The sequence below is a fragment of the Melospiza melodia genome, chromosome Z (genome assembly GCF_035770615.1).
Source record: "Melospiza melodia melodia isolate bMelMel2 chromosome Z, bMelMel2.pri, whole genome shotgun sequence".
Taxonomy (NCBI): domain Eukaryota; kingdom Metazoa; phylum Chordata; class Aves; order Passeriformes; family Passerellidae; genus Melospiza; species Melospiza melodia.
This window is the reverse complement of record NC_086226.1, coordinates 55,200,733-55,226,551: the sequence shown is the minus strand read 5'-3', so window position 1 is coordinate 55,226,551 and position 25,819 is coordinate 55,200,733. Positions and strand designations below refer to the sequence as shown.

The window sequence follows — 25,819 nt, the reverse complement described above, 5'->3', positions numbered from 1 at the left end:
TGACTAGTATCCCTGGCTGACACAGGACTTTTGTGATATCTGCATTGTTAGCGCTGTAAAATTTGCTATTCCTTGAATATATTGGACAAGATTCGGGCAAGGGGGAAGCATTTTTTGATTGCTTTGGCTAATCTGCTCTTCCTCAGGGTCGCGTCATGGATCTGGAAGGCAAAGTCCGCAGGGCAGCAGCTGAGAGGGGTGCTGTGGAACAAAAAAAGAATGAATTCCAAGGGGAGCTAGAGAAGCAGCGACAGCAGATTGACAAAATCCAGTCCTTGCACAGCTTTCAGATGGAAAATGCGAACAGAGCACATCAGGAAGAGAAGGTAGGATTTTTCCTAGCCACAGTTTTCTGTGAGACTGTAGTTTACCAAGACACACTGCAGTGGGAAGTGGTGCTCACATGTTGCAGCTTACAGACAATGCTGGTGTGGCAAAACATTTTATATTGTATGAAAATGGACCTTGAATGGACATTTTAGCATTTGTTGTATAATTTTGAAATACTAAAAAGTGCAAGTAACAGCAGTTCTGAATAAAACTCTTATCCTCTCTATAAATTGTTACCATACGTGGATTGTCCCTTCACTTTCTTTCCTGTACAGTAATGTTTTAAAAATTAGGAAAAAGAGGAGGATGGACTAAGAGATATATTCCCAAATATATTTGTAAGCATAAATGGTTGACATTTATTTCTAAATGCTTTAAAAATTTTGTGGCATCTTGGCTTTCTGCCTCAAAAACTTAATGGTATTGGGAAGATATGAGAAGGTGAGACTTTCACAGCAGTGCTCCTAACAGTTCAGCTTCACCAGGGGAATGGCATTCCTTTGTGAAGAATGTGAACAAATCCATTTAAATAGCAGTGTGTATGATTCCTGCTGTGTAGTATTTTGCAAACTGGTTTGCTGCGTATTTTGCTTGTGTTGCAGATACCACTTTGATTGCAGTTGCTAGTCAGTAATATCCATTTTCTCCCTATTCACAGAAGCATTTAGTTGAGAGTATTCAATTGCTTCTCTCATAGAGTCTCGTGACTGAAGTTTATAGATCAGCTTTCCAGGACTATTACCTTCAGAAGGCTGAACAGTCACATCTTGTGATGGTGATAGGTACTCTTCAGGTAGCAGGTTCACTGTAAGGGAATGGTTTGTTCCTCAAAATGTGTTGCCTGAGAAAAATATAACCAGATTAATCTTTGAAGAACTTAGAGGAACAAAAATTGATTAAAAATGGAAGGTAAAATGCTTGCATCAATGTCATACATCATTAGTTTATTTTGAAATAATCTTTACTCCAAGTCTTCCAGGAAATAATAAACCAATTCTTTTTACCTCTTTTGAGACAAACCTGTATCCTTGATAATTTCTCTCTTCTCCCTGTGTTCAGTCCTTGCATATACTTTTAAAAAGATGAGGTATAGTTTGTCTATTTATTTTTTTCAATGTGTGCATTTTTAAAAAAGATATCTCAGAATATTCAGACAGTATTCAAGTAAGTAATCAAATCTTGTCACTTCTGCCTCCTGTTATTGAGTGTTGCTCCTGAATGCTGTGGCATTTTCTTGCTTTCTGCTTCAGTCCTACAGGGAGTGAAAACACATGCGCGAGTGGAAAAAATAAAATTCAAAGGTAAGAAAAGGGCAAATGTAATGGAGTATTATGCTTCCTTTCTATAGGCAGGTATTGCCAGAGCTACTAAAAGACACTGAAAGGGCTGGCCAGAGAATTTTCAGCACAGGCTAGCAAGAGGGGCAAGTGTTGAGAGATGGTGACAGGACCTCATCCAGGAGTTCTTAGAAAAGTTTAGTGAATGAAATGTTGCTTCTGCCAAGCATGATGTGCCATCTTTTTGCTTCAGATTTCTGGCATCAGATGAGTGTTAGGTGGCAGCACGCAATCCGTTTTCCTTGTGGTGTTTTTGAGCCTAGTGGGCATACAGGAACTGTTCATAAAATGTGGCCTCCATGCCCGGAGAAGTAGTAACAGGTGTTTTACAGAACTAGAACTGCTGTTGGACATGGGGTGGAATGTGGTGTCTGGGGAAGAGTCAATGTGGCTTCTGGAAAAGAAAGTCTTTCTTCTGAGTTATCTTGGAGTTTTCTCTTGAAAGAGCTGGTGATAAAGGCGAGGGAGAGAAGTGAGCACGTTCACACCTGGAGTTGAAGTGGCTTGTAGAGATATTATGCAGCCGTGTGGTCAGACAGCGATATTGCAAGGGTGAATGACAAGGCAAAAGTTACAAAGCAGCTTAGAATTACACTGGGTTGATTGTTGCACTGTGGAGAGGGTTACCAGTGGAGTTTTGAAGTGCTGTGAAATGCATAGAGGGGAGCAAAGGTCACCAAATCTGTGCAGTAGTTTCTCTACAGGAATCCAGAGTGCGATTTACAGGCTGTACAAGGGTCAGCAGAGGAGAATCATCACAGTCATCTTCAGGATTCCAGATGGTACAGAAAATATTTGTGGGTGGAGAGGAAAGGCAGGGTTGTCCTGCATTCACTGATGTGCCTCAAATGCCATGATCAAGTTGTAATTCAGACTGAGCAGAAGGTAGTGCTTTTCATGCAATAGGTGGTGAAGCTGCAAGTGTGTGGCATCCATAATACCCAGTTACAGTGGGTCTGTGTAGGTTAACAAGCAACTGGATGGCCTTGGACAAACACCTAACCCACTTCCAAGGTGTTTGCTCTATCTCCATGTGTTCCTCAGACATGCAGCTGCTGCTTGGAAAATACTGTGCTTTATGGCTGCCTTGGAATTCATTTGGCTTTTCAGTGTTAGAGGTGGGATGCTGGAAAAGGTAGATTTTGGGGCCAATGGAGTTGAAATTCCTACCTCCTAAATTCTTTTCCCTCTATCTCCCTAAAATACAGTTGTTCAGTCTATAAAGCTTGCTTAGAAACCCCAGGAAGTTATACCCTAGGGAAGTGGTGCATTGGACTAATTTCCTGACTTCTGCTTTCTGTGACTGGAGAAGAGCATGTGTCTCACTCAGGAGCCTCAAGTGGTAGGGTGAGCAGGTATGTGCCTGTGCACCATTTTGTATCAAATTCAAAATTTGCTTTTCTTGTGACACACAGCAAATATCCTGTGGATATGCTGTTTGTTTTCCAACTCTAGTTGAAGAGTAGGGAGAGCTGTTTTGCTGGAAAGCTGTGCATTTGTCAAAAGAAGACATCAGCCAAGTTGCTATGGATTCATCCACTGTAATTCAGGAACGCCTCGGATAGGGTGGCAGGGAAGATAGGGAAACCTTAATTCTGCTCACTAATGACCTTTATTGGAAGAAGCTGTCTAGGATCAGAGGCTATTTTACAGAGGGATATGGAATATAAGAAAAGTCAGCATCTGAGTGATTTTTTGTTTGTGTGTATCTCTGTCCATGTATAAATGTATTTTGTATGTTCATATCTTGAGTGTATAAGATATGAAGGTATATACAGGATATAAGCATATATCCTTGTTCTTTGGCTCCATAGATTCCAGTGGAATCTAGGATTCCTGGGAGGCAAGTAATGCATTCACCCTTTCTGATTGTGGGAAGCTTTCTCCTTGAACTGAACATTTACTCTGTGAGAATTAGTGGCCAGTATTTACCTAGTCAGGAAGAATGAATGCAAATCTAAATCCTGAGACTCTCAACCCACTTTACAAGCATTTTACAGACTATAACTAACCTAGAGATCTTTGAGTCGTAAATAAGAGTTTGCATAGCTCTTGCTGCTCTTAAAGAAAAATAAAATGCTTTCAGCAGTTCTGTAGGAATGACTGGTCCCTCTCAAACCTTCCACTTTTTGAGGAAGAAATTACAGTTCTTTTGTCTGTAGAGGAAACTCACATATGAGAGACACACACATTCTGGACTTCTAACCAAGAGCAAGTCACAAGTAACATTTGAGACACATCATAACTGCAGTTCATCTCTGCTCACTGTGTCTTATTACTCTGCTGATAAAACCCAGAATAATTACAGTTCTGATTTACTTTCATACCAAACCAAAACACCAGTAAGATGTTTTGCTCAGTTAAAGTCATTGTCACTAGCAGGGCAGTAATCACTTTGAGTTAAATCTGCCTTCTTTTGTAGTAGAACTGTCTCTGTGCTACTTGAAGGATGAGGGCATAGAAGGTTGGTAGTCTGAGCCTGTTATACTGTAATGGAGTATTATGCTTGTGTGGGCTCACCATTCACTGGGGCAGTGTAGTTCTGGAAAATTACTGTTGTAGTTATTTTCTTAGGTCTGAGTGTGTATGAAACACTATTGCCCCCAGTCTATTTTTAAAAAAACCTGCTTGAATTTTTAAGGATTAGTGTAGATTTAGGAAATGGCTTCTGCTATTCCATGCAGAAGTAGAGTGATGAGACCAAGTAGTCTTACTTGAACACTCAATAACAACAGTTCAGGAGTGCAAAAAGGTTGTTTCTAATCTGTATATTCTATGTGGTTGTTATTCAGGACTTGCAGCTTCTGGGATTTACAGAGCCACAGAAGTCTCTTTGAGGAGCATAACAGGGCAACAATGTGTTTAATATCTCTGAAATGCATGAGTATGATTTTGCAGTTGGTAGTTTTCTTTGGATTTACATAAATCTTCTCCTACCAAATCTTGTTTTACTGAGAAGGGCCAAGATTTGTATGTTCTGTGTGAAGCTTGTCACTGTCCTGTTGCTCAGTATCTTTTAACACTGGCCACAGCTGCTCTCTGGTCCCCTCCCTCTGGGAACATTTCAATTCCTTCTGAGTCGACTCCACTCAGAAGGAATTACAGTAGTCTGTAGGAGAGAGTAGAAAGGTACCTTTTCCTTTTCACTGAAGTCTATATCTATTTTGGGTTTTGAATTTTTTTTCCAGCCCAAACAGTGCTGCATGTTCTAGTTTTGGAAAAGTTTTGAGGTAGGAGAGCACTGCCTCATGTCCCGTATTTGCCGCAGCACAATATTACTAAATTATCAAGGGAAGTCAGTATGCTTCCTCATAACTGGTATGCAGAAGTCTAGAAGATCACTTCTGTTCAAAATATATCTTCACGTGATGGAAAGAAAAAAAAGGGTGGTCTGAGGCTAGCTAAACTAGAGAGGGGGAATTTAGTGCATATGTAGTTTGAAGTTAACTCTTGGAATGTTGCTACCTCTTCACAGCTAAATGAATGGACAAAAGTCAGAAGGTGCATTAGATATACCTGTGGAAGTTTTATATTAATATTCTCATATCATATTATTTTGTTTTGCTTACATTGCCTACTATTTGGGTTTTTGTTAAATGTAAAATGAGGGGAAATGAATAAAGTGAAGTGAAAGTCGTGTAGTTTCATGGGGCTTTTTTTTCTCCAATCTACTTGCTGTTGCCCAGTACCTGTAATAGTAATTTTGTATTTGTGTGTGTCAAATACCAACCCTCTTGTGCTTAAACATTAAGAAACTAACTTTGCAATTTTGGTGGTTTTGAAGGCAGAACTGCAACATGTCATGGTATGCATGTCCTTGTGTCCTCTGTGACTAAACAGAGCCTAGATTGCTTTTGTCACAGGCTGTGATACAAGGTTGAGTCTCAGGTTTTTGGCAGAACTACTGTACAGAGGTGGTTTTTTGGGTTTGGGTTTTGCTGGGTGCGTGGGTTGTTCATTTGTTTGGGGTTCTTTTGTTGATTGGGTGGAGTTTTTTTATGTTTATTGAGGAAAAGTGCAATTTCTGAATGGAATTTCGTTTATTGGGACAAAAGTTTCAATGAACAATATCTCCTCCATTTTGAGCTTGAAGTTTGTTCTAAGGCTTACTTAATTGATGTGCCTCCACTGAAGTATAAGTGAGTGGGCAACACAATGATCAACTTTAAAGAGAAATATTTCCTTAAAACCATATTTATCAACTTTTTCCCCATACACTAATACATAGTTTGGCTGTTAGTCTCTTGGCCTGGAACCAATAAGACTTTTTGTGGTAAATTCTCATGTTTTAACACCAGCTGGCAAGTAAATATCATGCAGACGCTTCCTCACTCTCCACATCTCCCTCTAGATTTTTGAAGAAAACTCTGTGTTGAGATAAGAACAGTTTGATAACTGAGAGGAATAAAACCCAACAGAGCAAGATATACACAATCCAGTTGCTCAGTGCGTGCTGTATGGTGCTGCCCAAGTTGTCCCCCAGCAGCTATCAATGCCTCCTGGCCAGCTCCCGCACTTTGTCCCTATGTTCTGTGGTAAGTAATGTCCCTTTGGCCAGTTTGGGACGCCTGACAGAGCTTCCTCCTGGTTTCTTGGGCACCTGCTGGCTGGCAGGGCATGGGAAACAGGCCAATCCTTGTCTTAGTGCAAGTGATACTGAACAATAACTAAAAGATGAGTGTGTTGCCAGCATTATTTTCATGCTAATGCCAGGGTAGTGTGGGGAGTTGTGGGAGCATACAAGACAGAACCGCTCTTTCTCTTTGCTGGAAGGACTTAAATCAGTTTGAGTTAATAATTAAATAAGCGCCCTCCTTTTCCCTGGTTAATTATAAATGTCTGTTTCTGCATGTATAAATTTTACCTTCCCATCCTGCTTTATTCACAGTTGGTTTTGTTCTTACCAGTTGAGTTACTGATTCTGTGGCTTATCTTTTTCTCCTTTGTGCTATATTTGTGTATGCAAAGCCCCTTTTTTCTTAAGTTTTAGTGTTTATGCTTACCAAACTATTTCCTTTCTTTTTTCTGTTGCAATTATGCTTTTATATACATACTAATTATGCTTTTACACCCACCACATACAGTCAGTGTTAGAAAGGACACATGGCAGTTCAATGTGCTTGGGTTAGCTTGGTTCTTGACAGTAGCAAATGCTGGAGGAGTTACTGTAGTAGTACCTCCAATGAATATGTGTATGGAGAATACTGTTCAGCATTATTCAGATCAAATGAATTTACATAGTCCAAAGTATGTGCTCAAAAAAACCCCTTTAAATAATTTATCTCAAAGCTTCCTCATGCATATTTCTGCATTATGCTCGATTATTTTTAAACAGTAGCTTTAGCTTTGTGTCTCTTAACTGGAATAATACTTATGCAGGCATGTTCTGTGGTGAATAATAAACAATTCAGCTGCTATTATTAAAAATTTGCTGTACAGCTGGAGCAGTTTGTTTCCCACACTATTGGTGGAAGTGTGACTTTTGAGTTTTGATGTCTGAAGTGCTGCTGTCCACAGCATTGTCTTCAATCAAAAGATTTGGTTTTTTCCTCTTTGGTAGTCATAAAGACTTCTGTGCAAACATGTTTACGAGTAGAATAAGCTGGAGCTATATTATAGATTTACTGTATCACAGAATATCAGATTTTGGTGTGGTAATAGGGGAATTTTTCCAAAGCTGGATTTTTTTGCTCCTGAGGATTATAGCTATTGTTTTCTGGGCTAAATGAAGTTTAAAATGTGATTTTCTTTCTAGAAGTGAGTATTGGCATGTGTCTGCTGAGTACTTCCCAGCAGTTTTCATTCTTGACCAGCATAAAACCCCAAAAGTAAATAATGTTTGCTTAATTTACAGCCACAAAGTGAAAATTCGTTAACACTTGAATGATAGGAGGAAGAATGGAAAGCCTGATGTTATTGACTTAGTGTGATTGGAAGGTGGCAGTTGCAGTGCTGTGCTGTAAATTATTAAACAGTGTTTCCTGCTCAAGTTAAACAGCTAACTAGGATTTAACAGGTTTTTGCCTGGACTGTTGCCCACATTTTCAAGGAGATAGGTGTGGCATTGCCAAAAGGAAGTTTTATATGCAATCCATAGAGACCAAGGCAGACTTATTTTTTTCCCTGCTGTGATTCAAAGAGACTTTTTTTTTAATGTGGAAAGTAATTTTTCTTACTTCAGCTAATCACAGTTATTATTGTCCTAATGTTCAAAACATGTAACACTTGTATGTTTTACTGTCACATAAGTGATCCTGGCATTTAGGAGTTTGATTTTAAGGACCCCCCCACCATTCAGTCCCACTCGTCCCTCCCCTTTCCCCCCAATAAATAGAACCAAAACCAACAAAGCCCCACAAAAAACTCTAAGAATATACAATTATAAATTGCTCTATCATGCTGATTTTTCTAGTCCACTGATAGTTTCTGGTAGTGGCCAATGCTGTATTATCCTGAAGGTAGTAATCCTGGAACAACCTGGCTACATTGTCCACACAATAGCAAAACTTGGAATTTCCAGTGAAACATTAATTTCCTTTTCCTAATAAACCAGTGAAAAAGAGTGAATTTCTTATTTACCTATCCTATGAGAAAGGAGAGGGAGAGATAAATGATCCTACATACAAGTTGTTACTTTTTTGTTTTTTGAATTTCTTTTTGCTACAGCATGACCTTTTTTTCTTGAGGTTTCATGGTGGTGTTCACAAAACAGCTGTACATGCAGAATGGTGTAGAAATACTTAGCAACAGCTGAATGAACACCTCTGTGAAGTGTGACTCTTTAAAGGGTCATTCGAAGACAAATCTACTGCCCTGCTGGGTCCTGTTCCACTCAGATTTATTGAACGCTGCACTCATGCAATCAGCTGGCTCTTATTGCTGTAGCCTTGGGAAGAAAGGCACCAACAATGCTGTCAGTGTTTCAGGGGGACTTGGGCAGACAGAGTGGATGCAGCAACTTCTTTTTGGGTGTGGACATACACACACATCAATACTAGAGCAGAAACTTTGGGCAACAGAGGAGTTGATTTCTGGGACCATTGAAGGACCCTGAGGGTTCTCAGGACAAGGATAGTAGGGAAACTGACAATGAAGCCTGAGAAATGCCTTCCTAAGGCTGTACTGGATTGTTTCTGAAGAGTCAGTGGATCTCTTTTTTGTATTCTTAAGAACTCTTGTGCACCAGACTTGCTAAATTATGCATGTGAATCTGAGTTATCCTGGCATCTGCCTCACAGGAATAATTTCACTTAGCTGTGACTTGATTCAGTTTTCATGTGTTTTGGGGAATGTGTATATATGAAATGGTAGATGGAGATTGATGAAAGAATAGACGAAACGTGTTCCTATGTTGACTGCCTCTTCAGAATGAGAGGGCGAACAAAGTGAAGGAGTGGAGGAAGGCCACTCCAACATGAAAGCAATCGAGAAGAAAGGTAGAAAAGGGATACAATGCAAGGGTTTCACATTGCTTTCGTGGAGTTGCATTATGCTGAGTGATGAATGCTTTCATAGCTTATCTTTGCATGCCTGAATACATGTGTATTGATTCCTGAGTGAGAGGGTAATTGATTGTGAGCTGTGATGTTGTGTTCTTCCTTCAAGAGATAAATAAAGTCTGACTGTGACTCCAGTAATGAGATGAAAAAAAAATAAAGTGACATGCAATTTTAGTATCTATAAATTCCTTTAAATTTTTCCTCTTTTCATTTGTGTGGTGATATCTTCCCTCACTCCCCTATACTGGAAAGTCTGGGTTAAAGTGAATGTTGTTTGCAGTAGGAGATCTCTAAAGCAGCTAAAAGGTTTTGTTCAACTGTGACACTGTCAGAACTGTGGCACACAAAAAGTAGATCTTGTTACAAGTGCTTTGATAGGTGTTGTTTATAATGGTAATACAGGTCCTTTGCAATTAAAACACTGGAGTTTTTTCTGCTTCTTTCAGGCAGTGCTGATGAGTAACATCACAGTAAATGATCGACTGATTCAGAGTCTACGAGGTATGTTGTGGTACCCGTGTGACTCTCTCGTACTGATTTTTAGGCTCCCTGTTTTTAAGACTTGGATTTTTCTGTGGTCTTAGGAGAATGCTGCCTTTCTTCAAGTCATGGGGCTGGTACAGAAGCTGCTATGACTTAGATATTTCATCTGCAAGGTTCCAGTTAAGTGTCAGTCTAATCTGCCACAGTAGTAGGAGGATTTGTCTATGTAGTGCTTGATGTAGTACTCCTGACTCTTATGATAGAATATAAATAGAACTAAGTTACATCATTTTTTTCTTCATTTTACCTGGCAACATATTCTTACATTCTTCCCTGAGGTGTGGGGTCATGCATTTTAGCACCAGAGGAATTCACAAATCCTATATTAAATTTAAAAAGTCAGTCTAATTAATTTCTAATCATGGTAGTGTTTCAAAATTGTTGTTAGCAATGTATTCTGGGGGTACTTGGGAATGAATCCTATGAAGTATGTATGTTGTGGTGTTGTCTTCTGATGCCATCTCACAGAGGTTTCTATCAGGAAGAAAACACTAAATCATAGATGCCTCTGTTGCTAAGGAACATGGGTATACATTACATATTATTCAGGGAAGCATTGCAAGCTTGATAAATGTGAATGCTGTTTTATATTGTGCTGTGATTATGATTTCACAAATGTAAAGGTTTTCCAGACTGCAACTTAGCAGGGTTTGCGTATCAGTTCTGTGTATTCCTTAAGAGGAAAAGTAGGTAAAAATATGTATTATACTGTTTTGCCAATATATTATGCTGAAAGGTTATTCTTACCAGATCCCATGCACCCTTGTTGAATAAATTCAACAATTATCTATGCATTTGTTAATGAAAAGCAGTTTGCATGACAGATGAATAAATTTAGCATTGTTATTGCAAATTTGTTTCTTGATGTTTCTGGTTTAGAATCTATATGTATATGTGTATCTTAATGTGTATTTTAATCCTGCTTTGACCAGAACACTTGAAAGAGTTGCAGACGGAATATGGAAAGCTACAGCTGGATGTTTACTGGTTTCAGAAGAACCAGACTAACCTTCAGAGGAAGTTCTCATATGATCTGTAAGTATGTTCTTTAGGAAATTTTGGCTTCCCAAATTGTAGGTGACTTGGTTATAACCCAGAGTACTCCTGTGTTAGCTATAGCTCTGTTAGTAAATACATGTTTTTAAAGAGACCAGTAACATCTGACTCATCTAAAATTGCTCACAGTTGATCTTGGAGAATAGCATTAACTTTCCACAGTTTTTCTTCTCTATGCCCGGAAACTTCTTGATATTCCTTCTATTGCATGAGGATAAAGGTAGCAATATTATCACTTAAGAATTGTGTGGGAAAATTGAAACAGCAAGAAGTTAAACTGTGAAGAAGTTTGAATTGAGGTAGGGGAATACCTGATGAGAAGCTTTATTGAACTGACAGAGGTCTTGGGAATTTCTGGTACCATCAAACTCATGTATTCTGCTTTATATGACATACCTAGTTATGGCTTTTTCTTAATATTTCCCACTGAATTTTAAAGCATGGATAACTGAAAGTTACTTATCAGTATCCTTATACTAAACACACATTTCTGGTATTTCTAGGAATTTCTCCTCAGTTCTTTCTGCTCAGTAATATTCTTGTTTCTTCTACCTGCCTTCACAATCTGTAATATCTTCCCCCTTGTGCAGAGATATAAAAAAGCATTAAAATTTACTGTTTTTATGTTCCCATAATGATGTTCCATCAAGAATGTAATTGCTGTAGTGATAGGTATTTTTTCAGCAGCCATTATTTACCCAGGTTTGTAGGAATTATAACTGAAAGTGGAACATGACAGTCAAATAACTTGAATTCTGCAGGCTACACTTAAAGTAAATATTTTCTTATTTTTATTTTTCCCTCCACCTTAGAATTGCAGATTAATGCTAGTGCTTCTGTGATACTTACTGATTACCAGTTGGTTGTCACCTTTTTTTGGATTATTACTCATGCAATAAAGATTACCTGGATGGATTACATTAGTGGAAAATTTAAGACTTCTAACAGAAAAGGAGAAGGAAGAAACTTTAGTTTGTACCTGCCTTTCAATAAGCTGTGTGTTAAGGGGCCTCTCCCCCCGAGTTTGTTGTGTACCCTGGTTGTTAAGCACTGTCTGTTGGCTCTTTAGCTAAATGACAGACCTGAGACCCATGGACCTCTGTTAATCGTTCTGTGCTAGTCACTGAGTCTGTTTTCCAGTGTTGTCTTCTAAGTCTGACATCAGCAGGAACTAATAGATCTGTATATAGCACAGATATCTCTATCTGCTGGACAGTCATGCTCCACATGAGAGGTACACCTGTTAAGCGCTGGATTGATATACACGTACAGGGAAGTGCTGCGTGGCAAATGTCGTTAGTCTGGCTTACGAAAACTTGGAGGTTTATTACCCATATCTGGTGAAGTGTTTACAAGCATGGCTGTGTTGAGGAAATCACTGACGGAGCACCCCTTGCTTGTGGTAGTGTACCATAAAGAATCCCTTTTATTTAACAGAGGAAGTTTGTATTCAGACAGCATAGCTCCAAGGTGTGGTCTGGCTCAAGGTGAAGAGCTAAGCATGATACAGTGGTAAAAATGGGTTTGCTTTTATGAGGGTAAGTATAGAGACAAGTGTGATAAATCAGCCATGTGGTAGTTGAACAGAGACTCAGCTAGCTGGTCCGTTTCTGGCTGGTGCACCATTCCCTGCAAGAGCCTCCATGGGAGTCTGTAAAGGCAGTTATCTCAGCCAAGGAGCAATGCTGCCTTCACTAGCTTTGCTGCAAAATACTTAAATGTTCATTTTCTGTTTCTAGACTTTTTTCCTAAGAGTACAAGTGAGGAAATTTGGAGTCAAATTTTCATAAAATAATTTATAGCTTCAGTACTGTGCAGTATTCACACAGTTCTAGGAGGAGCATGTAATTTTAAAACATTGCTTGTTGTTTACCTTTAGGGAGGATGTTGCAATGTGAATATTTCTCCGCTAAACTAATTTACACAACTAACTTTACATTGTTTAAGTAATTGCAGCAATGGATACGTGATGGTGCTTGGCTACATATGTTCCTCTTTGCTACATGCTCACTTAATACTGTCACTTTAAATGCTTACAAACAGCCTTTTCCCAATGTGATTGTGGGCTTAGAAAAATAAGAATTATTGTAAAGACTCCAGATGTTATTTTTAATCTGTCTTCCTTCCTCCCCTCCCAATTAGGAATAAACTGCTGTGTTGCCTCTCTGTTCATCTGCCTTGCCAGGAAGGGGCATTAGACCTGATTATGTGCTTCGTTTTACCTGGATTTGCATGGATGAAGGTTTTGCACCTTAGGTAGCAAGTACACTGTGCCCAGTGCGAAAATAGAGAGACCATATTATTTGTATAAAAATAATGAAAATGTTATAAAAAGATGACAGAAGTCAAATGTCTTTTTCAAGTGGCACATTGTAAATTACTCTTCTTAAACATTCAGTTACTGTTCTGTGGAAGACAGTGGTAAAAGCAGTTGAGCATGTGGAATGCATAAGAACAAAAATCTGTGAACTTAGAAGGAAAAAAAAAATCATTGTGTCTTTTTGTACTGGAGTCTTGAAGTTTCATCTTAGCGTTTTTTGGAACAAGCTTAGTGTTTTCCATGCAGAAGTCAGCAGGAGCTCTCTTGCCTTAGTGGTGTTGTGTGCAAAAGGAGTGCGCATTCCTCCCCAGTCAGTTTCACAATGTACCCTTGGTGTGCACTGTGCCCAATGCTGTCTGGTCATGGTTAGAGCTTCTACAGCAAAGGCTCACTGGCACACTGACCCTTCTCTCCTGCAGCAGCCAGAGTGAAACAGAAGCCTCTGGACTCATTTTTTGAAATTGTTATTGAATATATTCCAATATTCAAATGCATTTTTGTTCCTAAAGAGCTTTGTTTGTTACATAACTGCGTGGATAAACTAAGGCTATCTGTGTACTCTAGAAGCTGTTGTAAGCATGAGAAGAGTGTTCAAGTCTCATTTAAAAGAAGGGAATTCTGTTACAGATAATAAGCTTAAAATGGTGAGGGTTTGTCACAGATGTTAACTGAGCTTTATTTTCATGTGCACTGTGGGATCAAAGTGCAAGCTTTCTCAAATATTCTGTCTCTGACATCAGGTTGTCTGTGTACTGCATCTTTTTCAAACTTGCAAATTGTTACACAATTAATATGTTCTTTTATTTCTTAGAAAATAGTGAATGTGAGTATAACTCAAGCCTACTCTGTTTTACTGTCTTTAATGTTCACCAGTTTAAAGCATGGCTTATTTGGTGACTCTTCCATGTATTAGCACTGTCAAATCAGACGTTAGAATAATGTCTGGTCTACAAGAAGTCATAATAAAGGTAGTAAGTCAGTTAGCATATCTGTCTGCTACTGTTCTTCCTTTCTAGGTGTGAACTACAGAAGGGATTTTTTGCCTTTGAAAAGCAGGGCTGGAGAAGGGTGAAAGTGCAATAAAAATGAGTCATTTGCTGTGATAAAGTGCACGTAGCCTGGAAACTCCTTTGGATTACAGAGTAGTTTATTTTCAGCTTGAGAAACTGCAGCATGCCTCTCTCAAGCAGCTGCTGTTGCGCGGAGGGTATTGACAGTGTTAGACCAGTGTTAGAATAAGACTGGTCAGAGCCAGAATAAGGAGAAATTCACCCCCCTTCTTAGTCTTAGTGATGGGGATGAGAAACTTGCAGTATGTTGACCATGCTATTGTATAAAGGTTGCTGGAAAAGATTTTAAATGCAGAAAGATGTGTTTGCAAGGTCTGTAGCTGATTGTATATATAAAAATTGGAAGTTACGTTTGAGTGGAAAAACAGATGAGAGAGAGAAAGGAGAAAAGGTTTAAAAATCCCATAAAACTTCTTTGTTGCTAGATTAGCATGGAAAAGAAAATGTGGTCCCCAGCCAAGAGCCTGCTCTTCCTTGGGCAGGCTCTCCAGGGCAGTGGATACTGAGGTTGATGTGTTTTCCCCTAGTGTGACATATTTGTTATTGGGATCCACTCATATTGCTGTTCCTGTTCACAGTGGGGTCAGAGCATACTTGGGGTCACATGATGACTAGTTTCTAAGGCTTCTGTGTGTGTATTATGGGATAATGCTTGTCTTGGTTTGTTATTCACTAGGTCTTGTTCTACCTTTGATATAAACTGAAAGCTATAAAATGGCTAATGAAAAGAGTGGGAGAGAAAGGATGATCTTGCCCTAACTGCAGCCTCTTGCCCTGACTGCAGCCACTTGCCTTGAGAAACAGATTGACAAAACTCCTGGGCTTTGCACAGAATCTCCAGCACATCCACAGAAGGGGAGAACACTGCCCTGGCAGCTTTAGGAAAAGCACTGCTGCAAACAGCAGACCGTAGCTAGGAGTTAGGGAGCTGTGAGGGAAAGGCAGGCTGCAATGGATGCAGATAGGAGACTGCTGTCACAAAGGTTGAGATCCTGATGGTGCTTTGTAACTATTAAAAGTTTGTTAAAAGATACACAGTGCTTGCATCTTTAGAATATATTCCTTCTGGAACTTACAGTAGCTACTAGTGAGCTCCACATCTGTAACATATGTTTTGTTACAACTTGCAGCACTGCACTTTGCTGAAATACTGAGGAAGTGTGTTCAGTTTGCTAACACTAGATTACATCTGTTTTCTATTTCAGCTGGTACTTTTCTGTTTTGTCTTTCTGGCTAAAATCAAAATATGAATTTCTGTAATCATACTAGAAATGCTTCGAGGATCAAAATTGATTTTAACTTACCTGGACTTGACCGGTTAGCAAACACACAATGAAAAAATCATGTAGCTTGTTGAGCTGGTCAGACAAAATAGTTTAAATTAATTTCTTCCAATAGAACTTGCCTGCTCTATGAATTTGTCCTTAGGACTTAGGTCAGTGCTTCATTTTTTCCTAGTGACTTCTCAAATGTAAAACCAGGTAGTAGAATTAAGGCAATAATAAAATGTAAAGAAAAGCATAAATATATGAAGGAAAAAAAATAGATAATTTTACAAAATTACCCTATAGAAGAGTCTTGATGAAACTTAATCTTCTTGTTCGTGTTTTTTTCAGCTCACAGTGCATCAACCAAATGAAAGAATTAAAAGAACAATGTGAAGAAAGGATAGATGAACTTAGAAAAAAGAATAGTGATTTACCACAAATCAAAGAAAACAAAGATGTCGCAGAAGATAGCCGGGTATGGTTTGGATAATTTCTTGAAAATACTTTTTAAAAAATTTTTAACTGATTCTTCACCTTTCTGCTATCTCCTATTAGCATTTCTCCATCTCATTAAATTTTTGACTTCTTCAGCATTTGTTGAATGTTTCTGATCCGTGGGAAATGGGGTGATTTCAAATTCAGAACAAAGAGATGTCCTGCAGGAGATTCCAAATCACCGTGTCTCTGAGATAGGCAGAATTTGAGAGGTGATGCCAGAAGTGGTGTGGGTTCCATTAAGGAATATTTACACAACTGAACTTAAGTTAATAATACCTTTTGACTTTGTTGAAGTACTTAGTTGCTTTGTGTGTTAAGGATGAGGATAAGCTGTGAATCACTTCAGAGAAGCAGCAAACCCTGAATATTGTAGTCCAAAGATCATCAGCTATGAATTTTCACAGAAGTCCTTTATGTCAGCATTTTACTGTAGGAATAAAGGGATAATCAAATATCGTAGCTGTTTGATGTCAGATATTCTGAGCCAAAGAATCATGAATTCATTGCTGAACCTAACGAAGGTTCAGCAATGCAGTAGGGCAGGCTTGGCAAATAGGTTGGCTGCGTGTTAGCTGGCTTTTTCTCCTGGGGTGCAGAGGGTGGCAGAAAATCCTGAGAAAAGGTAATTTCAGTTCATTCTGTTGTCATGACATGTGATTTATTCATGCTTCTTCACTGATATGGGATTTCGTCAGGGATAGGATTTATTAAGCTTGATATGGATGGCCCTGGAGAGAGGCAGTCAAGCTCTTGGGTGGGAAAGTACCCAGTTTATTTCTGTACCAAAATAGCCCTTTCTTCAGGATTACTGAAGAAACAGAGGTTTTAGAAGTTAGACTTTTCACACGTGACTGCAGTGGGGCCTTTCACGCTACCTGAGTGGCCTACTCTCATTACAAAGACAGTGGAGGTTTAGTGGAATATACCTTTTTTTCTTTGGCTAGGAAAAGGCTGAATTTGATGGCTTCAGAAGTGAAAAGGGTAAGGCAGTGAGGAATGAATCTTGGTTTTACAAAGAGGTGAAAAAGCGTGTGAGAAGACAGCTAAAACATCTGCCCAGAGATTCCCATAGGTAATGGTTTCAGTGTGTGTCCAGTCCTTTATGTAAAATGGGGGATACAGAACTACTCAAGTGTTGTACTGAAGTGACCTTTTATTCTGGGAACCCGCACTATGTGAAAGCTGCAACATGAAAGAAGCATTAGAAACAGGAAGTGCTATCCAGTTATACCTTAAAATAAAAGTTACAGCTCTTGTTAGTTTTTATAAACAGTATCAAATAAGTAGATAAAAAGTAAATGATAAATACATCATTGTAAGTAAATAGAACTTGCATCATTTGGAGATGATATAGTTAGTTTGTCAAATATATCTTGTTTAAGAAAGTTTACCTAGGGAAGACCCTAATAAAGAGGTGGTCAACGTAATTTTTAGTGTGGCTTTGCAATAGGTTTTAGTTACAATTACTTGCACTAGATTCCTTTGCTTTGTTTGTTTCTGCATTTTGGGGTTTTTTTACCATTTCCAGTTTGCAAGATAAATTATCTGAGAAGGAACTTGAGGAATTTTACTGAAGCCCCTCTGCAGGACAACTTCAGTCTCCTGCACAAAATGAATAGTTGGAGGCAATTTTTACTCAAAGCAGATTATCTGTGAGGCAGAGCAGGTTCTCTCTTATGCTTTTTGTATATAAAATGGGTTGATCTCAAAAGAGCTAATGGATAATATAGGTATTGCCTAAATAATTTCTGTCTGTTTGTGTTCCCTAGTATGTGGCAGTGTTTCTTTGGCCAAGCTGTAACTTTCTCAGTTTTTTGCTTGCCCAAGAGTATCAACCTTTTGCTTTTACAAAAGCATACTTATAGTTTGTGCAAGATGACCCTGACAAATCTATGTATGTTTTTGTCCAGTGTTTTAAGCTGGAGCAATTCCTATTTTTAAGATGTATGTGCTTATGTAATAGAAGGTCTGTCTTAAGACAGAAAAAAAAATGGAGTGTTAGTTGGTTAATAACTAAACAGCTTTACTTAGAGCTCTGTAATTTGAAGAATGATGTATACTTCTTGGCTGAAGAAAATACAACATGTTCAATTACTATCTTTTTATCCAACTACTTAAAAAATCAGCATATACCCTTTGAATCTATTTGACATTAAGAATTACTTAGCTAGAAATTTAAGGTAAGTAAAGGGATTTTGCATGTGTAATTAAGAGGTAACTTCTTGCTATTAAGTCCAGGCTCAGTATTTTTGCAGAATAATTCATGCCCAACAAAAAGCAAAAAATGGTCTTATGCTCATTTTCTGATGACTTCCACTACAGAGAGTGATCTTAAGGACCTGAATTATTTATAGAATAGAACCATGTTTAAATACAGCATTTTTGTTTTATTGATTCAAGGAAGATGGAGTTCTTCTGAATATCTTTATTGCAGTAACCAAATATTCTGCAGTACCATTTGCTTATCACACATCAGTAAGAGTTAATGCTAGATTAGTTGCTGATACTGGGCTTCATGGTGTTGACACAAAAAGATCTTGTTTTGCCTGGCTTGGATGGAAATTAAATGCTTTTCGAAACAACCAAGTAGTCATGCTGCAACTCTGGCTTCTTGGTGACTTAGCTACTTCTTTCTGTGTAGCTACTTCTTTCTTTCTTCTTTCTTCATTTTTCCAAGTGACTGAATGAACATTTGACAACATAGTGTTTTATTGCCCTTGTTTTACTGCCCTCCTTGGATAAATGGGAAGCTACACTCTTGACAGTACCAATGACAATTGGTAACAGAAAACAATTCTGTCAACTGTGAGACTTCCTATACCATAAGACTGCCCATTCATTTGTATGGTACCTGACACAAAGGTTTGTATCTCTGAATGTGCGTATGCTTGTTCTTTCTCTGCATATTTGGCTTTTTTTTAAATTTATTTTTTTTTTAATGAAACAAAACCAAAAGTGCAACAAAAAAAAACCCCACAGAACAAATGGATTTGTAACACTCTGGGTTTTTTTCACCAAACTGGTATAAGGTATAGAGCAAAATGGGTTCCATGTATATTTCATGTTCAGTGTTCAGTGTTTGCGTGAATTGAATTGATATAGTCCTCTGCCAGTTATAGAATCATAACATGATTAAGGTCAGAACAGACCTGTAAGATACTCTTAAGTCCAACCATTAACGAAGCAATGCTGTGTTCACCACTCAGCTATGTCTCCAAGTGCCAAATTTTTGTGGGACACCTTTGGAAAACTTCCAGGAATGGCAGTTCCTCTGCTTGGACAACCTGTTCCAAAGCCTGACCACACTTTTAGTGAAGAAAATTTTCCTAGTATCCAGTCTAAAACTCTTCTGGTGCAACGTGGGGCCATTTCCCACTGTCCTGTCTCTTGTTACCTGGAAGAAGCTGATCCCTACCTTGATACAACTACCTCCTTTGGGGTGGTTCTGGAGAGCAGTGATGGTAATGCAGTGAGTTGATAATGACTGGGAGATGATTGGTTTCCAATGTCAGTGGAAGCAGACCTTTATTTGGAGTTATCAACTGTAGCTTCTTTGTCCCATTGAAGTCCCTGATGCAGGGCTGCCAGGCAGGTGACCCCATATCTGAGCTTATATTTTTGTTTTCTTTTTCTGTCTTTTTCCTTTCAAGTCTTCCTCTTTGCTTGTTCTCATAAAGTCATCTACAAACAGCTCAGCTCAGCTCCTTCCCCACTGGCCCTGGCTTTATACCCTCAGTTTAGTGTTTTTGAGATGACAGTGGGGAAAGAATAACACCAGATATCAGGGCAAGCAGGGTCTTGACTGCTTTAGCAAAGACCATGAAGAGAAGAGTCTGAGTGCTACAAGGGGTACCATAGGAACCATAGGACTACGTTAGGGGAATTGTGGCCATCCCATCTTTTTAAACCTCTTCTACCTCCATTCAACTCCAGAAACATGCTGTAGCTGCTATAGCTGGAGAATCGCCATTCTCTACAGGCAGCTTTAGATTCCTGTCCTAGAGTATGGGTGTTCTTAATTTCACCTGTGTGAAAGCCCCTGGGTACATCCCTCAGTTCACCGACCATCTTTCATTTTCACCTGGAATTAATGGTGAATCATAAGTTGAGTCCTGTGTTTCTCAAGAGGTATAGTACAAACCTACATCCCCAAATGTTTCATTAATGTAGTCTAGGAGTAATTTATGCAGAGGTGGTGGCATGGCATTCCTGAGCTCCCTGTTCCCCATGCTATAGATGAGGGATAGGGATAGCACCAAATGCAGGACTACTAGCCATTAGATCCAGAGATGGGGAGGAGATGGAAAGGGGCCTCAGGTAGGCAAACATGCCAGCTCTGTCATACAGGGCCATGTGAGGGAGCCAGTGCCAGTGTAAGTAAAAATCATACATAAAATTTTAATTGCCCAGTGGGCAGTTCTTCAATATGGTGTACATCTTAGGCTGGATATCTAAGTGGGTCGGATGTTTACAGCAGTCTATCACCAGAATTTAGTGCATTCTTAAGCAAGCTCCGTCATGTTAAACAGGTATTACTTTCTAGTTGGTTAATTTACACTTTTCCTAATCCTGCATTTAATATAGTTACAGACCGGTTCTATACAAGCCTTACTCAGCTGAAGTCTAATGATGACCAAATTCAGTTTTCTTGCCCTGTAGACTGTTAATAGTAAATGGCATCTGTTTATTTGCTCAGCTGACCCTGACACAGTAGCAGAACAACAGTGGATAAATGCGTGGTGTTACTGTTCTGTAACACTCCGAGAATAATCAAGGGCAGTAATCTTATCATTAGCTGCAGTTAAATAAGGTATGTTAAAATTCTCCTGATGTGCTATGCTGTTACATAGAAACACTACTGCATAGACAGAGTTGTACACTACATCTATTACCAATAAAAATCTCAGTCCAAATATTTCCAAGTGTGTTGGGATTTTTTTCCCATGCAAAATTCTTACCTAAATTCTACTTCCCTTTCAAATCCATGTGCAGTTATATAGACCAGTGCTTATCTGCTGTATTCACTTTACAGGTTGATACTCAACTGCCAGCATTGAAGCAAGCAGGGTTCAAGCAGGATGACTTGGAACAGCAGAAAATCAATGAAAATATTCCTAAAGCAGTACCTACAGTAAGAAAGACAGACCTGGTGCAGGTTAAAGGTGAGATGGAAATCCTTGTCTCACTAACAACTGTTGTTGAGAACAGTTCTTTTTCAACTGAACATTTAGGAATGTTTTTGTACACCAGATAAGGGTGAAAAAAGTGACACCAACAGTCTGAACATCAATCAGGTTTCCAGCTGAAGGAAAACTTGCTTGGATTTGTTGGTTCTGTTTTGTTGTAGTATGGCATGTTGCACATAACAGAAAATAGAAATATTTACAATTCTGGAGTCATCTTCCTAATTTAATATGGAGAAAATACCCAACTTTTGGAAGGAAAAATTTTAAAACATACTTAAAATTTGCTTTCTTAATAAGTTTGACATATTAACCTGGTACCCCTCCTCCCTGTGGAATAGTTCAAAGTTAGACTTACATCAAACACACATCCATACTTCCCATATGTTGTCATTGAGCAAAATGCAAGTGAGAGAAATGATACACATGGGTTTAGGTTAGTTAGCCTAATGGTTCCTTTTGGCCTAAACTTTAGATAATATTTATTTGAATGGATGCATCCCTGTGTGTCTGTTTTGCATTGTAGTGTGTGTGATAGAAATTAAATTCTTAAATTTAATTACTTTTACATGCTATCTTAAATTACAATCTTGTGAGCATGCAACTCTCATTTTAGAGGGCTAGCAGCTGAAGACAGTGTCTACATATAGCTTAGTTGAGAAATCTAATTGGTTTTTTAACTTAAAAATGCAGATACGTGAGAAAAGATATATGTTAATGTCAACTAAAAATTATAGCGCTCCTGCACTTAAACAAGAACAGGCTTGGATACTTGCAAATCTGCCTGTGATGCATTGTCTTGAGCTACTTTTGAACACCAAATCAATTTTATTGTTGGTAATAAGATGTAACACAGAGAAACCTAATGCTTATATACCACAATTTCTATTTAAACTGCTCTGTTTCACTTGCCCAATTTATTAACCACACATAACAAAATTTTAAGGATATAGAAGCATTAATCTGTTGACAGTAAATGAAATTCCCTTATTTAGTTGTTCCCAGTTAGGAATTGGGAACAATAAGTTGTCTTTCTCTTGTCTGGTACTGGTGTGATTGGAAGATACTCTTTCAGAGGAAAACCAATAATTTAGTGAGAAATACAAAGCATTCTTTATTAAAGGTTTTTAACATGTGACATTCTGGAAGGCATTAGTTTTTAAACTCAGAATCATTTTTGTTGTTTTCAGAAAGAACAGACAGCCTAACTGACATGAGAAAACAGGAGCCTAAGGCAGAAGAGGAGCAGCTTTCTAATCAGTTGGAAAAACCTCAAGAGTTGCTCAAGGCTGCTGCAGGTCACAAGGAGATGCTGCCTGTGTCAGAGAAGGAACCAAATCCACCTGAGAATGAGAAATATGTAGCTGGGCAAGATATGTCAGAGCCAGCTGCAGAGCAGGCTGCCAGTGAGGAAGTTGAGCGGGAACAGTTCCTAAGTTATGATGATAAGCAGGATGACTTGCTCCCTGGAAAGGCTGGTTTGTAGCATGTCATGTATTGTTAAAAACAGTAACAAAATGAAAAATAAAGAAATTAAAGTGTGGAGTAGGACATAATTTCTACAACAGTGGTAGATACTGACCAGACTTAGTACAAGTTTTCTTAAAGGTCAGTGTGGTGTGGAAGGTGTCAGTCCCAAGCAGTCACCTACAATCCATGCATTAAAGATGCAGGCTTCTGATTGTGCAAAATGAAGCTGCCAGGCTGAGTTCCTCTGCATCACCGTAACAGCCCTACTGACTCTCCAGTGGCTCTACAAAGTGTTTAGGGAAATTCACTCCAAAACTTTTTGGTATTGGGGCTTTAAAAGAATATGATGCATCTGAAAAGAATAAGATGTTAATCATCCAAAGCACTGATGAGTAGAGCACTTACACATGGACATTTTGCAGTTAGTCTTTTTACAATGTCAGTGTGTGAATACTAGCTATTCCTATTTCAAAATAAGCCACCATGAGTAAAACTGGTAACTCAGACTTCAGGTATCTGACATTGACTGTTGTGAGTCTTCAAAAACATGGATGCTTCAATTTATATCTGAGTCCTCTATCTGAAGAAATCTGATAGTCAGTAAATGTTGCTTGAGAGGAGTTAATGACTGGGTGAAGAAAATCTTCTGGGAGAAAAAAGTACTTTTGTGACAATTTGCCACATCATATAACACTTTACGCTTTAGTTATAGCATTCCGCTTGCTGGACAAGCTAAAACAAGAAGGGGTTTTCAGGAATTACTTCAGGTTTTGCCCTTTCTAAGGCATTCATTTAATACATTCTGAAATTGTGTAATTTTTCTTTATATAAAATTATATAAAATAATCATTATGTTCATCAGAGGGCTAGCTGATTTTGCTATGCTTTGCAAATCCCAAAAGATTGTCTTTTATCTGCTTCTTTTGACAGGATTTACAGCCAAAGTTGCTCTGAAAATTAACACTTCAAAGAAAAAATAATATAAAAACCTACTCAGAACAGCAATTCCTTCAGCAGCAATGTAATTCTGTGGAAGATGTTTACAGTCACTCTTCTTGTGTGCAGATGGTATAGCATAAAATGACTTAATTTTAATCTTCCAGACAAACAGGAACGTGAAGAAGTGAACCAGGACAAGGATGTTGATTACAATTTAGATGTAAATGAAGCTGAGTCTGAAACTGACAAGCAAGCAGCACTTGCTGGGATTGAAAATGGTACAAAAGAAAAAACCCAGTTTTAACCTAAGTATCACATGCTTAAAATGTTAAGATCATATTTTGCATGGTATCCTGCAGCAAGCTATACCTAGCTAACTTGTTTGTTTTTTGAACTTTCCCTCATGTTTATAGTGTCACCTGTTTTCTGTTTATCACCACTAAACCTACTCATTAATGGGCTGTGGTATCTGTAACTTTACCGTAGTACATAGTATTTAACACAAATTTACAAAATTTCTTGTTGTTTTCTAGATAGAACTTGCTATATGAAGAACTTCTGCCTCCTAAAAGAGATTTCTGTACTTTTTCTTTTTTTCCCCCATTAGTTCAAAACCATGAAGATATGAAGAACCACTTACCTGACAATGGTGAAGGGCTGCAGAAGTTGTGAACAAAGGAAGTTCACGATACAACTGAGTCACCTCTTCACCTAAATGCAGCCATGATCCAAGCAAAGTGATCTTAGAAGGTTTTGATTATCTTCTAAAGGCTTGACTAAGGGCCCAAACAAAGTAGTATTTTCTTGTGAAGTTTTAGTCCTGTTGCAGTGAGGAAAAGAGGTATATCTCTGGAGGCTTGTTTCAAAGCAGTTTGGCCTCTGCAATGACTTTCTCCTTCCTATCAATTATAAAATTGCAATCAGGTAGTAATAAAGTTAGTAACTTTGAAGTTGGCTACCTTGTATGGTCATACTGCGGTAAGCGTATGTGTGGATTAGTGGTAGTTGATGAGCAGTCCTCTGCCAAGGATGGATCTCTCTGCTGATAAAGCACAACTGTAGTCCTCAGATACTATGCAGAATGATACATGTACCTGGGAGATGTGTTCTTAGCTTCAAAGTTAAAAAAAAACCCAAAAAGGATTCTGACAATAGAAGCTTCTTGCTAAGAGATTAGCCAGGAAGATTTTTCTGAAAGCTTTGTTTGATTCCACATGGTCAGTACTACAATTTGGTTTGGTTACCACTACTGGGCACAAGTTTAGTGTAAAAATCCAAACTCACAAACTTCATGACAGAAGCCCTCTCAAATGTGTACTGCAACTACCCTTTATTCCACCCAGCCGCTTTCTTTTGTGGAAATAGAGGAATGCAAATGCTTGCCTTGTACAACAGCAATCTCAGCTGTTCAGCAAGACTAATCTTCTCTGCTGGACTTCTGACAGAGGTAACCAGACTATGCCTTCAGAAGACAAGGCAGTCTTCCAGAGGTAACGCTTTAGTTGTTGTGAAGTTGTATGTTAATTACAATGTATCATCTTGTTAATGTTCCGCAGTCTGTTAAATGTAAACTAAAAACTATTTTACTATTTTACATCCTTAACTGCAGTCCAACCACCATGTATAGGCAGCTGGTTTGAAGAAATTTTTATATTTGTGTCTGCTCCCAAGACTGACACCTGTGTTTGGAGCATTGTTTGTGAGTATGAAGCAACCTCTATGAAGACAGCACAGCTGCCAGACAGCTGTGACTAACTTGCCAACCAGCATTCCATTTAAGAAAACATAAATTTATCTTTGCCTTCCGTTAAAGCACTTCACTTTGTAACTCCTTTTTTGGTGTGTTGTTCTTCAGTGTACTAGTATATCCTGTACCTTAAGATTAAGGCTGGCTTTTTTGTGTATGAAGAGAGTATTAGTTGTCATCAAGTGAAGGTCAGAGTTAAGTCAAAAGATGCCTGTTAAGCCTAAACACAGAAACAGTTCACTAACAGTTTTTTACCATTTAAGTAAGACCTAACTGGTCTGGGCTACTACAGTCAATACAGCAGGGAAAACATGCTTGTAAATGGGAGAGAAGAGGAATGAGCATCTGTTCTGACAAATATTGGGCAGTATATCTGGTTACTGGGATATTTTTTGCAAATAACAACATGTTTGAACATCAAAGTGTTTACCAATAATCTGCATAAAAACATTTACCATTCTTCTGACCATTTTCCTAGGATTTAATCTGTAAACAATTATGCAGCTGAGATTTAAGTTGAACAGGAATTTAATATTGATTGTTAAAAAGCATATATTCT

At 38.4% G+C, this 25,819-nt stretch overlaps 1 protein-coding gene across 2 annotated transcripts in view; it reads left to right on the top strand.

The window, feature by feature from the left end:
- GOLM1 (golgi membrane protein 1) overlaps positions 1–24,463 on the top strand; it is a 34,512-nt gene extending 10,049 nt beyond the window's left edge. For both annotated transcript variants that reach the window (XM_063180268.1, XM_063180267.1), the window contains exons 3-10: positions 147–326; positions 9,613–9,667; positions 10,642–10,744; positions 15,772–15,898; positions 20,954–21,083; positions 22,295–22,582; positions 23,678–23,791; positions 24,121–24,463. In XM_063180268.1, coding sequence (XP_063036338.1) covers positions 147–326; positions 9,613–9,667; positions 10,642–10,744; positions 15,772–15,898; positions 20,954–21,083; positions 22,295–22,582; positions 23,678–23,791; positions 24,121–24,185 — 1,062 coding nt within the window. In that variant the 3' untranslated portion in view covers positions 24,186–24,463. The remainder of the gene's footprint in view (positions 1–146; positions 327–9,612; positions 9,668–10,641; positions 10,745–15,771; positions 15,899–20,953; positions 21,084–22,294; positions 22,583–23,677; positions 23,792–24,120) is intronic.
- Positions 24,464–25,819: the final 1,356 nt, after the last annotated feature.